The sequence below is a fragment of the Callithrix jacchus genome, chromosome 9, assembly GCF_049354715.1.
Source record: "Callithrix jacchus isolate 240 chromosome 9, calJac240_pri, whole genome shotgun sequence".
NCBI classification, from domain to species: domain Eukaryota; kingdom Metazoa; phylum Chordata; class Mammalia; order Primates; family Cebidae; genus Callithrix; species Callithrix jacchus.
The window spans coordinates 46,466,626-46,479,855 of NC_133510.1; the positions used below are offsets into that span (position 1 = coordinate 46,466,626).

Genomic DNA, 13,230 nt, shown 5'->3' on the forward strand with positions numbered 1-13,230 from the left:
AGGCCACCATGCCCAGCTAATTTTTTGTATTTTTAGTAGAGATGGGGTTTCACCATGTTGACCAGGATGGTCTCGATCTCTTGACCTCGCAGTTTTTAATATGAAAATGTTTTCTTTTGTTGTTCAAAGCAGAAGTGAACTTTCTGTATAACGTTGGTGGTATTGTTTGTTTGTAAGCTATTTCTGCCCTGATAGTTTTTGTACTGAACACGTTTTCTTGCTTTTGTTGCAGTATGGAAGAGAAGAGAGCGACTGGACAATTGTACTATCCTGAACGGAAAATGGAGGATACCAACTGTGTGCTATTGGGACAGACTGTTGCATTTGAAATGTGGTAGATTTCTTTGGCTACCTGTTAGTAGTTGTCACCACGTAGTTTGTAGTATCAGTGTGTTACAAGAGTGATTGTTTCTTCATGCCAGAGAACATGAATTGCAATCATCAAATGGTGTTTTGTAAGTTAGTGGTAGTAGCTTACCTTACCTTAACCTTACCTAGAAAAATATTAACGTAAGCCATATAACATGGGATTTTTCCTCAATGATTTTAGTGCCTCCCTTTGTACTTCACTCAGATACTAAAATAGTTGTTTTTTCTTTAATATAAGTTATATTCTGCTCCTCAACCAAATGCAGTTTTTTGTGTTTGAAAGCTAATCTGAGTAAATTTCATAGGTTACATTTCCTGCTGCCTATCTTTATCTTCACAAAGTGTTTTCCTTTTTTTAAAATCAAGGCTTTTAAAACTGCATTTCCTCCTATCACAGTTTTCTGCACACCCTCCAAGTCCATCTTAAGGTAAATATCTCTCTCCTTTCTGATGTCACACTCTGAGCATACCCTGTGCATTAGGAAGACCTGAGTGCATTTCCTGCCATTGTCCTTTTCACGTGATATTGTAGCTGTCTGTCTGTCAGACGACTGCAAGACTAAGGGTCTTGTGCCTTATAGATCTTTGTATCCCCAATGGCTGACACATAGTAGGTACTGAGTAAACGGTTTATATAATGAGTGAATGGACATTTTGCTTCTATAGAAGTGTATTTCTATATTATGAAACCTCTTTGTTAGAATTTGTGATTGATTCTGACATTGTATAGATTTACCTTATATGGTCTTTATTTTTCATGAGCTACTAAGTCATTAGAGATACTCCAAAGCATAGTCTGGGGAATCATTTCATACTGACTGTTTTGGAATTGTCTTGAAATTGAAGATATATTTCTAGAGCAGGGACCCCCAACCCCCAGGCCACAGGCCACACAGCAGGAGGAGGTGAGTGGTGGGCCAGCGAGAAGCTTCATCTGTATTAACAGCTACTTCCCATCACTGGCATTACCACCTGAGCTCCACCACTTGTCAGGTCAATGGCAGCATTAGATTCTCTTAGGAGCATAACCTATTGTGAACTATGCATGCAAGGGATCTAGGCTATGTGCTCCTTATGAGAATCTAATGCCTGACGATCTGAGGGGGAAGACTTTCATCCTGAAACCTCTTCCACCCTGTAGTCTGTGGAAAAATTATCTTCGACAAAACTGGTCCCTGGTGCCAAAAAGGTTGGGGACTACTGCTCTAGAGAGAGGTCATGATATCATCCCAACCAAATGGGAATGGCAAATGTTTATGTTAAATGTTAATTGCAGAAATAAATCTTTTTTTTTGTTGGGGGGGATAGAAAACAGAGAGGCATACTCTGATTTTTATACTCTGCTTTTGCAGGTGCTCTTTTCTTTAAATGGAGATTTGATGAGCAAGTGGTTAGGATATGGGGAGAGCTATTATGGGTGACGTTTTCCTCGTCTAGGAGCTGTGAGTTAGGGTTACATTCTTTCTTGTTTGTCTAGGGGAGAGCCAAATCTCGACAGAAACCATTTTTCCTTGGAAAGTCAACTCCCAGACATTGCATTTTGGTTTTCCTCAGTCCTCATAACTTTCTTCTTGCTGAACATATTTTATTCTCTTTTCAGAAAAGGAAAAAGAAACATTCTAAAAGTTTGATGCATTGGAAAAATGTCCTTGAGGCATTTAGCAACGCACAGCAAATGGGCTTTGATTCTTTTCCAAAACTTTTAGCCATAGGGTCTTTTACAGACAGGAATAGTAAAATGAAAATTGAGAAATATAAGATGAAAAGGAATGGTAAAAATCTCTTTTAGGGGGCTTTTAATTGGTGATCTGAAGTCTTGGGAGAGCCTGTTCTTTTCAGGCCTGAGGTGCTCTTGACTGTCTCCTACACACTGTGTATCCCAAGCAGCATTCTAAGGGTGTGCTTTTGCCTTGGCGAACTCCTTTGACCTCATTCTTAATATAGTAGTCTAGGAAAGACTTGCAGGTAATTTCAGCTGTCAAGTGGTACATAGTAACTAGATTTCTATTCCTATGAGAAATGAGAATTGTTTGCCATGAATACATTTTATACTTTCATCTCCAGATTTTTCTATGGTAGGACATGCCCATTGTGAAGCTAGAGAACATTATGTTTGTGTCATTTCTTTCATAAAACCTTAAGAGCATTTTTAAGCCATTTCCGTCAGACCCAGTGAAAACTAAGGATAGATGTTTTTAAAAACTGGAGGTCTCCTGATACAGAGAATACAATCCACCATTGTTATTCAAGTAATAAGACAGGAAATTGACCTTGACGCTTTCTTGTTAAATAGATTTAACAGGAACATCTGCACATCTTTTTTCCTTGTGCACTATTTGTTTAATTGCAGTGGATTAATACAGCAAGAGTGCCACATTATAACTAGGCAATTATCCATTCTTCAAGACTTAGTTATTGTCACACTAATTGATCATTTAAGGCATAAGATAGTCTAGCATTAGGAACATGTGAAGCTAATCTGCTCAAAAAGATCAACAAATTAATATTGTTGCTATTTGCATAATTGGCTGCAATTATTTAATGTTTAATTGGGTTGATCAAATGAGATTCAGCAATTCACATGTGCATTAATATAAACAGAACTGGTGGCACTTAAAATGATAATGATTAACTTATTTTGCATGTTCTCTTCCTTTCACTTTTTTCAGTTTTTTTATTTTCAGACCGAGCTTGTCAGCTTTTTTGAAAACACATCAGTAGAAACCAGGATTTTAAAATGAAGTATCAAGACAAAGGCAAAACCTGAGCAGTTCCTAAAAAGATTTGCTGTTAGAAATTTTCTTTGTGGCAGTCATTTATTAAGGATTCAACTCATGATACACCAAAAAAAGAGTCGACTTCAGAGACATGTTCCATGCTCTCTAGTACAGGAACGAATACATTTATAACACCTGCTTTAGCCTTCATTTTCAAAAGCGCAAAGGAAAAGGGAAAGAGAAATAAGTGACTGAGAAGTCTTGTTAGGGAATCATGTTTTTTTCCTACCTAGTAAACATCCTTTATTCTTTTCTCAAAAGATTGCTATAAGAAAAAAAAAGACCAGAGGCAGAAGCAGGCAGCAGCAAGAAGCAGAGCATAACATCAGCTAGATGGTGGCATGCAATGTCAGCTCTCTTGAAGACATGGGAAACCTATGTTATATGCCCTGGGTTAAAATTCTTCACCATATTAGTTTTCCTGCTTCATAAAATTGTACCTAAGCAAGTGTTCTTACTTGCCTCAAATCCAGGCACTCTTGAACATTTAAAGGCAATTAATGAGTATATCATAGTCAAAAGAATTGTAGGAGATTTTATTAAAGCTGCAGTTTCAGTTCTGCTTTTGGGGAATTGTGCTGTGAAAGCAGCTGCCTAAATAAGCTCATTTATTTTCTCTAGTCCCACTCAGTGCTCAGTCACTATATTCTGTTTCCTCTTTTTTCAAGTTGCATGTTTGGTTTCCCCTTATGATTGGGAAAGATGAATTTTCAGCAGAAAACAGCATTTGTTCACTTTCAAAGAGTGATAGTTTCTAAAACATTTAGAGCGATAAATATTCATCAGAGGTACCAAGTGAGGCGGAAGACTTATGGGTTAGAGAAACCCCTTATTTCATATTTTGATTCTGAAATGATCAAGGTACTTTTTCTTGTAATGTGGATTTCTTCTTATGTGGCTATGCAAAAACTTCAGTTATAAGTAGTAATGCTAGCAGGTAATTTTAGTGGATGTTTTATAACAACTGTCACTTCGTTTTGCCACATGTAGAGTCTGTTCAGCTATCTATTTTCCAGATACTCACGAAAGTAGGCAAAGGCTACCAGCATTTCAATAAGCATTATCTATTGCTTGACAAAGATCATATAGACTCTATTAATAGTTAATTTGATTCATATTGGCTCAACCAAAAATAGAGATTAGGAAGTTAGTTTTAGGAAATAAATGGCATATAGACATTACCCTCATGGAGTTTATATTCTACTACTTGAACTGATTGTAGCTATAAAAGCAATAGTTAGATAGCTGAATAGTTAGATAGTAAGAGAGGAAGGCCAGGGCACATCTCTTACCAAGAAATCAATGAATAGTTTATCTCATTTTATTTTTAAGGCAACTTTATCCTTCTTTAATTCCTTCCTTTCCTGTAGTACAAAACTACTTAATAAGGATGGTGTTTAGGTTAGTGCTTACACCACTCCTGATGTGTGAATCACCTCCTCTTTCTTTGCTGTTTACTACCAACCTAGTACGTGTGTTGACTGCATTTTTTTGAAACAATGTTGAGTTATGTTTGTCCATTTCATAAATTAACACCACCCATTACAGCATTCTTGCTGATTTTCTTAAGCTCAAAGCCAGATTATATGGAAATAAACAAAGAAAATGATCCTAGAGCGAATTTTTCTAGAAAATATCTATTATGAACCATGCTGTTTAAAGTATTAGCTTTAAGGTGATGGATCCAGCTATTCAGAAAATAACTTTAATGTAACCATGCTTTTGCACAGTATGAGGTTTTAAATGTATTGAAAGAGATAAATTTTTATTATTACCAAAGAACCCTTTTAAAGATTCAAAGGTGGAAGAAAGTGATATTTTCCTCTTCAGCATACATACCATGATAAAAAGACTTCTCAGATGTTTAATTTGGAGAGGTTGATAACGAAACATATCACAGAGTATAGTAGTTATAGTAGTGTTGTGTGTAAAGAATTCCCTGACGTCAGACATATATAAACATATTTGCTTTAGTAAATGATAAATGCCTGAAATCAGTCTTAAAAGTTGAAATGGGAGTGATGGGGGAGAAAAAGAAGAAAAAAAGTTGAAGTGCTCTTTAAAATCTGCTGGATACAAATTTTGAAGTTTTAAGTTATCTTATTCTGTCTGAAAGTGTACTTTTCATTCTACAGTAGACTCATTTAACAAGGCCTATAACTTTAGCTGCATAATGTTCAGTTTATGTAATCTACTGTTGGGATGGTAAGAATTGATGTAGCCTGTGGTATAGGAATGAATTAAAATATAGTTTCACTGGCTTTTCTCTACATATCCACCATCAGAATGGCTAGGTTTGCTGTTGCTCACTCGGATTATGGAGAAAAATTTAGCAAAAGATTATATCAGAGGAAGAACAAGTGGAGGTAGAGAAGAAAGGAATCATAGAGGGGGAAAAAAAAAACCTATTTCTGTGTTATCCACAGGAGTTTTTCCTTATTCTTTCAAGCACTGAAATCTTCAACTTTCAATGTACTTGCTAAATACAAGTAATGCTGCTGCTAGGTAGTGACCAAATACAGCGAACACTTCATCAGATATTAGAATTAGGCCACACTGTTGAGGTTATAGTCTGACGGTTGTGCTACATAGAAACCACTTTAGATTACTATCAATTTGGACTAGACTTTGTTTTATAACTGCAGTCAGTAATATCTATTGTGCCATTTCTTTAACCATTTTATTCTGAGATCCATGAAGCTTCTTGAGGCCAAATAAAAGAATAAGTGACAAGGAGCAGACTGTGACTTTTTTTCCTTAGAGATACTGTTTACCACTATCCCCCTATCCTGATAGGTGGAAGGTTTACTGAATTGGAAATTGGTTGAATATTGGTTTTTAACTCAAATGTGAAACAATACATTGCAGTTTCCTCCAACTCATTTCCTGTGATCATTAAACTCATTCTCAGGGTTGAGAAAGGAATGTAAATATCTTTCTCAATTTGCACTTCACTGATAAGTTTTTGAAGAGTACAGATTTGAGTCATGTGTTAAAAATAAGCTCACAAATCTGGGTGCATTGCTAAGTTCTGCAGATGTTTCCCGGGGTGACTTAATAACAATGAATGATTCCGCAATATACCTAGCTACCTAATACATGGAGCTGGAGCTCAACCCACTGTTTTTAAGAATCTGCGCTTACTTGTGGCTGAGGAAAAATAAGTAGCTTGAGTTTTTAAATTAGAGCTTGTAGATAGAATATCAACTTAATTATGAAATTGTTAGAACCTGTTCTCTTGTATCTGAATCTGATTGCAATTACTATTGTAATGACAGAATCCAGCCATTGCAAGTCTCAAATATCTTAGCTGTGTAGTGATTCTTGAAATTCTTTTTAAGAACAATCCAGTAGAAAGAAATAAACACTTTCTAAATGAGGCTTGGCTTTTACGAAAGATCATTTACAAGCTATGTTAAAAGGACTTTAGCCGCTTAAAATGTAATAATGGAAATGTGGAAAATATTGTAGGTAAAGGGAACTACCTCATTCTCTGAAGGTTTTGTAGAAGCACAATTAAACATTCTAAAATGGCTTTGTTACACCAGAGCCATCTGGTGTGAAAAACTCTATATTTGTAAGTTGAAAGGGCATGGAATAATTGTATTTTGCTGGCAATAGACACATTCTTTATTATTTGCAGGTTCCTCATCAAATCTGTAATTATGTACAGTTTCTGTTATCAATAAAACAAAAGAATCCTATTTGTGTGGTTTCATGAAATCAGCATTGTTGAATGCATGCAGTAACAATGCTTAATTAACATTTTTATGATGTCCCAAGGTTTCTGGTCAGGGGAAATGTAGGATAGTGTTTTTACACCAAAATAACATAGAGAGAATTGAGCACACCAGAAAGAACACCACTGGATAGAGTTTAAATATACTTCTTTTTCAAACATTTGGACAAGAAATACAATGGACATTTAAACATTGTTCTTTCCCCTGGTTATGGATTTATCTTTAGTAAAATTTAGCATTGCCGTTTGAGATTTGCACAGAATGGGCGGAATAGATGACCTCTTCCCATTCATTGTCATAATGGATCTACCTCACTGATAAACACCACACATCTATATGTGGTTAACTAGCCTCAGAATAAAATAACATAAAGTGAAAGGGCTAGAGATCTTCATTGATGTGTCCCTTTTAGCTAAACCAGGCCTGGTAGAAATTGTCCTCAAAAGCACCAAAGGAGAATAAAGCCAAGTGCAGAATTATCCGAGGGTCACATATTTTGTATTCATTTTTTATAATTTGGTCAAATGATTTGAAGTACAGCAAAACCTAAAGTTTTGCAAAGAGTTCCTGTAAACTGAACTTAAAAATGTCAGAGTGCTCAGTGACCCTCTTCTCCAGATCGTCAACGTGTGAAAATACTGGCCTTTATTCAGCTCTCTCAAGAAGTTACGTGCAGAGTTTGGAAAGTCTATGCAAAGGTTATTAGTCAAGTTCTCTTACAGTGTCAACACTCAACTCCCACAAGCGTGAGAAGGAGAGACCTGTCATTCCTGAGAGTGATGACATACATCTACTGGAGCTTATATAATTTATCAGATAAGACAGCAGTCTCCTTCAGGGTAGAAAGTGTCTTCTACATCGATTTACAAAGCCAAAAGAAAAAAGGGAAAAATCTCAAATTTTATAATTATTTTTCTCCTTAGCTGATTTAGTGTGATTTAAGCATTTTTTTCAAATCATGAATCTAATTCCACATACATGACGGGTCATATGTGCCTTACATTGTGATAACTTATTTTTAAGTGAAATACGCTATTATAGCCTGACTGTGTACAGTGGTGACAACATGCAGGGCCATGTTTCTGTAACCAGACAGCCCACAGCCAAGATGTAGATGCTTCTTATGTCTGTAGAATAATCAGTGGCCTTGTTCTCTAGCTATGTTTGCATGCAACAGGGACAGCGTTGATCGAAACCCATGATTATTCTCTCCAAAGGTCTTTGTCACTAAGCCACTAGGGATTTTGAAAAGTTCATGAGTTGAAAAAAATTAATTGAGTTGGAAGATTCATGTTGATTGTATCCCAAATGCAATATACCAGTTTTTGAAGCTGAACTGATTATATTAAAAAGAGATTAAACTGCATTTGTTTTAAAGATAGTTACATGATCAAAAGGTCATCAACATCATTGATCATGACATATGTGCAATCAAACCTACAATGAGATGTCATTTCACCCCAGTTAAAATGGCTTATATTCAGGAGACAGGTAATAACAAATGCTGGTTAGGGTGCAGAGAAAAGAGGACCCTCTTACACTGTTGGTGGGAATGTAAATTCTTACAACCACTATGGAGAACAGTTTGGAGGTTCCTCAAAAAACTAAACATTGAGCTAGGATATGATCTGGCAATCCCAGCTAGGTATATATGCAAAGTAAAGGAATTCAGTACATCAAAGAGTTATCTGCAATTCTATTTTTGTTACAGCACTGTTTACAATAGCTATAATTTGGAAGCAACCTGAGCGTCCATCAATCGATGAATGGATGAAGAAAATGTGGTACACATACACAATGGAGTACTATTCAGTCAGAAAAAAGAGAATGGGGTCCTGTCATTTGCAACAACTGAATGGAAGTGGAGATCGTTATGTTAAGTGACATAAGCCAGGAACAGAAAGACAAGCTTTGCATGTTCTCACTTATTTGTCAGATCTAAAAACAACTGAACTCATGGAGATAGAGAGTAGAAGGATGGTTACCAGAGGCTGGGAAGGGTAGTGGTGGTAGGGAGGACAGAGGAGGTGGGATGGCTAATGATTATGAAAAAATAGAAAGAATGAATAAAAGCTCCTATTTGATATCACAACAGGGTTATTATAGTCAATAATAACTTAATTGTACATTTTAAAATAACTTAAAAGATAATTGGATTGTTTGTAACTCAAAGAATAAACTCATGAGGGGATGGACACACTATTCTTCACAATGTGCTTATTACCCATTTCATGCCTGTGTCAAAACATCTTATGTATCCCACAAATATATACACTTACTATGTGCCTATGGAAATTAAAAATATGAAAAAGATAGTTACATAATCTAGTAAACATTTCCCACAAAAATTTATTCATGGTAATGATAAGCAAAGGTGTTGCATATATATATATATATGCAACTTTTTTTTTGAGACAGAGTCTCACACTGCTGCCCAGGCAGGAGTGCAGTGGCGCAATTTTGGCTCACTGCAACCTCTGCCTCCCAGGTTCAAGTGATTCTCCTGCCTCAACCTTCCGAGTAGCTGGGATTACAGGGGCACACCATAATCTCTGGCTTCTTCCAAGCCATTGTAGGATGCCACAAAACAGCTTTCTTAACATACAAGTAGCCTGAAATTAACAGGATGTTTAAGGGCCATTGGCTGATCCTGTGATCTTGAATAAGTTTCTTAAATTGGGGGGGAGAAAATGCAGATCATAATAGTACCAATCTCATTAATTATAAGGATTAGTGAGAATAAAATACAACAGTTTATGTATAAAATGTAAATTGGTGGAATTTTATCAAAAATAAGTGAATGAACCCAAAGACAGACAGGGGCTAATAGCTCATGAAAGTTCTATGTGAAAAAACTGGTGATCAGCCCCTTCCTCTCCACTTGGTAGAGGTGGTAAATGTTCCTAGGTTCAGAGCACAGCTACCTGGGACTCGGGCATAATCTAGCATTCCCAGACTGCTTAGAGTGAGTTAAACATAGGTGATTTACTCAAGTTTGGGGGTAAAAACCAGGGCTGGATTAAGCAATGATGGTCAATTATTTAAAAATAGACGTTTTTAGTTTTTAGAAATAGGAGTTCCATATTCCCCATGAATACAACAGTGATGGTTAATTTCATGCATCGACTGAACTAGGCTGCGGTGCCTGCTTGACTGGTAAAACACTAGCCTAGACTTGCTGTGAAGTTGTCTTTTAGATGTGATTAACATTTAAATCAGATCGCCCGAGAAGAAGACTGAGAAAAGCAGATCACCCTCCATAATGTGAGTGGGCCTCATCCAATCCATTGAAGGCCTTAAGAGCAAACACAGGTTTTCCAAAGAAGAGGGAATTTGGCCTTAAAGCTACAACATGCAAACTGTCTGAATTTCCAGCCTGCTTGCCTGCCCTGCAGATTTCAGACTTACGACTACATCGTCAACTCTTACCTGAATTTCCAACCAGTTGGCTTGCTGTACAGAATGTGGACTCGTCAGCCTCCACAATGTTATAAGACAATCGAATTCCTTAGGAAAAAAATTAATCTCTCTCCCTTCAAGTATATATGCAGATAGATAGATACAGAGGTATAGTTCCTATTTGTTCTTTTTAGAATCCTGACGAATACAACAAACAGCATTTTACTTGCAGTTTCCTCTTCTAAGTAAAAAAATTATGTACTGTATTGTTCTCTTTTGACTCAGGTAAGCCTATTCGTTCAGGAAACTGTTCATCACATAAGGCACTAATGATAGTGGACTCTAATCACAAACATAATATCCAAGAAAAAATAAGAGTTCCAGGACTGGCAACGTCGCACAACCCAAACTAACTAAATGAGGGCAAACATCAAAAGCGTATTTTCAGGCATCAATGAGAGAAATAGTTATGAGTGTTGGGCCCGGAAATGCCTGAAATTATTGTTATTCTTATTGTGTTTGGGGCCTGAATCTATGCTCTGAGAATGCAACATGGCCAGAAGTAGATAGAAAAAGCTTTTTTGGTATAATTGAGGGAGTGGATGAGTTTGTCATGTAAGAGCCATCCTAATGATAAAAGACAGCTTCATACTTTTATTAAAATGTGTGCCTATACTGGCCACATGTGTTTCACCCAGACCTTCTGTCTACATAGTATGACAACGACAACCAGCTTCAACCCCATACTCACTGGTGCTCCCACTACCAGGTTCAAGTTAGGAAACATCTTTGTAGTCATTTTGAGTTTTATATCTCTATGTTCCACATGTATTAAAGTTACCTTTGGCAAGTCAGTTTCTGTAAACTCCTGAATAAAGAGAATGAATTGATCTGCATCTGCAGCGAGATTTAACAAGGCAATTTAAAAGGCAGTAAGAAGCCGAACGGGGTTAAGTGATGGAGGCAGGGACCATCCACAGCAGCTCCTCACCAGTTTGGTTCTCACAGAAGGAGATGATCTCATATTTTGCGTGAGGGAAAGGAAGATAATTTTTTTTGGACTTGCTTGGTGCATAGTCTTGAGGTTAATGTTTGCATTTTCTGCAAGAGCATTTCCCCCCCAGTTCAATGCAAACCTTCCTTAACAGTAATTCTCCTCCTCTGATACTATTCAAAAACTATTCTCCTTGCTAATCATCGATTTGAATGGCTAGATTTCACAGTGTATAAAGTCCAGTAGATAATTTTGTTTTTCTATTTCCCTTGTATTCATATTCATTCAATTTCACCATAGCCAGCTAGGTGACTATTAGATCTTGTAATTATTTATGTCAATGTCTGCCACCCCGACCAGACTACTAATTCTTTAAGAGATTACATCTAACACATTTTCTTTTATCCTCAGAACAAAGTTCTTTAATCATATGTGAGTAGTATGCATTGAGCATCCAGCCTAGTGTCTGACATCTTGTAATCACAAAATATTTGGCAGACCTATACTTTTTTTCTCTGAGCACCATTTAGCTCCAAGGATTGAAGGCTTCTGGTTTACAGGCTCAGTCTCACCTAATACATGAGTTAATGACAGTGTATTAACAGCTGAGGTTCAGGGGCATAAGCTTAGCTTTGCTGCCCTAATCCCGGCATCTGGTGTCCCTTGGATGAATCTGTGGGTTTCACCAAGCTAGAGCTTTCTCCCTAACCCACAAGATGCATGTCTATCTAGTCTGACTGACTGGATTTCTGCCCTGGTATAGTTCTCTGTAATAGGCAGCGTGCTCAGAATCAGCCTGCTTGACCAGGGCCCAACCACCTTCTCAGGCCTGGATTTTGTCTCTTCTCATCCAGATATAGAAGGGTCCAGTTTCCATCTAGATGGATATCTTTGAAACATAAGCATGACCCCTTGCTCATTTATGGTTATTGCTAAACTCCATCAACCAGTCTCTGACTCAAATACCAAGAATGGCTTCCATTAGACCTGAGTTTGCCATAACCCCTTGGATATGGTAATTTGAACTAATCCCTACCTCCTCCAGCTTGCCTGGCTCTAGTTGGTACAGCTTTGTCTGCCAGCTTGCTCTGTAGGTCTCAACTTACAAGAACTCCTCTTGGTCCAAAGAGACAACTATTTAGCTTGAAAATTCACCTTAGCTTCCTGTTGTCTGGGTTTTCTCTCATTTAATTAAGTTTTTTTTTTCTTTAGAGAGTAATGTCTTTTAAAATGAAACATTGCAGCTACTGGATGAATTTTGAATGCTCTGCACTCAAAGCATTGTTACTAGACCAGCAGCATCAGCAACTGCTGGGCTGGGTGCTTTTTAGAAATGCAGACTCTCAGGTCCTCCCCCAAACTACTGAATCAGAATCTGCATTTTAACAAGATGATTCATCTGCACATTCACTTTTCTTTTGAGTCTTACTACGTTGCCCAGGATGGAGTGCAGTGGCTATTAACAGGTGTCATCATAGCATGTGATATGGTTTGGCTGTGTCCTCACCCAAATCTCATCTTGAATCTTAGCTCCCATAATCCCCACATGTCATGGGAGGGACCTAGTGGGAGGTAATTGAATCACAGGGGCAAGTTTTTCTTCTGCTGTTCTCATGAATAAGTCTCATGAGATGTGATCGCTTTATAAAGGGCAGTTTCTGTACACACACTCTCTTAAGACATGGCTTTGTTCCTCCTTCACCCTCTGCCATGATCGTGAGGCCTCCCTAGTCATGTGGAACTGTGAGTCCATTAAACCTCTTTTTCTTTATAAATTACCAAGTCTCAGGTATTTCCTCAAAGCAGTATAAAAATGGACTAAAACAGCATACAACACCCTGAAGCTCCTGGCAATAAGTGATCCTCCTGCCTCAGCCTCCCGAGTAGCTGTGACTATAGGTAAGCACATTCAAATTTGAAAGTACCTATCTAAAAATCTCCCAGCATAACA

General features: G+C 37.3%; 1 protein-coding gene across 4 annotated transcripts in view; it reads left to right on the top strand.

Moving 5' to 3' along the window:
- BCAT1 (branched chain amino acid transaminase 1) overlaps positions 1-6,850 on the top strand; it is a 111,552-nt gene extending 104,702 nt beyond the window's left edge. For all 4 annotated transcript variants that reach the window (XM_035256067.3, XM_035256066.3, XM_035256068.3 and 1 more), the window contains exon 11: positions 233-6,850. In XM_035256067.3, coding sequence (XP_035111958.3) covers positions 233-274 — 42 coding nt within the window. In that variant the 3' untranslated portion in view covers positions 275-6,850. The remainder of the gene's footprint in view (positions 1-232) is intronic.
- The last annotated feature ends 6,380 nt before the right edge of the window (positions 6,851-13,230 follow it).